Raw genomic sequence first — 1,585 nt, 5'->3', positions numbered from 1 at the left:
GTCTGTTTGATTGTTTTGTGTCTGTTTGATTGTTTTGTGTCTGTTTGTGATTGTTATGTGTCTGTTTGTGATTGTTATGTGTCTCTTTGTAGTAGTTTGTGTCTTTGTGGTCATTTGAGTCTTTTTGTAATTCTAAATAACTAACAGAGACATGTTAGAGCCCCCCCCACCCCTCATGCATAGGAGCCAGACCTCCAGTCCGTTTTGTGTTTGAGTCTATTTTGTAGTAAAACAAATAACATATTCCAACATTTAATAAAAAAGTTCATTATTAACATTTTATGAGTTTGTGGATCAAAAAACACTTCCTCATTATGTTGAGAAAGAGACTAGTCGGTGATCATTATGTTTTCCCAAAACATATTAACTATTCAAATATAAATATGATGAGTTGAGTCTCGGTGGTGCAGTCCAGTCAATAAGCTGATGATATAATATACACAGAGCACTAATGTTACTGTAGATATTAAGAGTTAATGTTCTTGGAGCTCTCAGAGTCTGTTAGTTTTTGAATGGTTGTGTTGATCTGTGTGCGAGTAGTTAGAATCCTTGTTCATATAATCTGCTCCTCCAGTATATAGCTCACTATAAGGGAATATGTGATGTGTTTCTGCAGGTGGTTTTGTCTGCATGTCGAGAGGTGACCACACAGGAACAGCAGGAGATGAATACAAGAAGGATCTGGAGAGAGAGCTGCAGCTGATGGAGGAGGAGGGACTGTGGAGTCCAGCAGGACTCAAACTGGCCGACAGATACATGGAGGACCCACATCTGAGCCCTGAGAGAGTCAAGGAGCTGCCGAAGGAGGAGCGATACATCACTGGGACCGTTTACCTGTACAAGAAATCCATCCTTTCAAATTAAATGATCAAACAGAAATCGTGAGATTCAGTTACAAAATGTGATTATACATGATGCAATGCAATCCGATGTAACGTATGTCAGTAAAAGATATTTCACCACAAATATGTTGAAATATCATGTTTTATCAGCTTAACTTGAGCCCATTCCCACAGTTTTCACTCTTCATACATCATTTCTGCTCAAAATGTAAGAGACTTTCACATTCGGCCTCAACAGTCTGAACGTGACCGTAACTCTAAGCAACTGCCCCATAATCAGACATGTTAACGGTGACCAAAGACTTTGTGGAGGCAGCGAAGAACACCAGTTCTCTAACATGTTAGACAGTAAACACACAAGCTTCACACCAAGTGTTCATCAGAGGGTCCTCATTCCTCATGTAAAATATCTCAGCAATATAAGTTACGGTCCCTCATCTTTCATACATTATTAGTTTTAAACTTTCAAAGTCAGCAAAGATACTGAAGGTCTTCATACAGCTCTTAACTAAGATGAGCTAAATATCAGCATGTTGGCTCTTCTCGCAGGTTTCACTTATAAAATGAATTAAGGTCCCATTCTAATGTCTGTTTTACAGCCATGTGTGTGCCTGCCCCCCCCCATCACAATAGACCGGATGAGGTTTGTTTTCCACTCAGATACCAGTTTATTTATTTTAGCTTCCACCTTCACGTGTTGTCAGGTTGCACGTGTTGTCAGGTTGCACGTGTTGTCAGGTTGC

The 1,585-nt window shown here is 39.7% G+C and overlaps 1 protein-coding gene across 1 annotated transcript in view; it reads left to right on the top strand.

The window, feature by feature from the left end:
- LOC116378720 (methyltransferase-like protein 27) overlaps window positions 1-1,564 on the top strand; it is a 5,425-nt gene extending 3,861 nt beyond the window's left edge. Inside the window, exon 5 of the mRNA XM_031840630.1 lies at window positions 617-1,564. Within this exon, the coding sequence (XP_031696490.1) occupies window positions 617-864 (248 nt within the window). The 3' untranslated portion in view covers window positions 865-1,564. The remainder of the gene's footprint in view (window positions 1-616) is intronic.
- The last annotated feature ends 21 nt before the right edge of the window (window positions 1,565-1,585 follow it).

Source organism: Anarrhichthys ocellatus, unplaced genomic scaffold (assembly GCF_004355925.1).
Source record: "Anarrhichthys ocellatus isolate YVR2014 unplaced genomic scaffold, GSC_Weel_1.0 scaffold3044, whole genome shotgun sequence".
In the NCBI taxonomy this organism is placed as follows: Eukaryota; Metazoa; Chordata; class Actinopteri; order Perciformes; family Anarhichadidae; genus Anarrhichthys; species Anarrhichthys ocellatus.
Note: the sequence above shows the minus strand (reverse complement) of the source record. Positions and strands in the feature narration are given on the sequence as shown.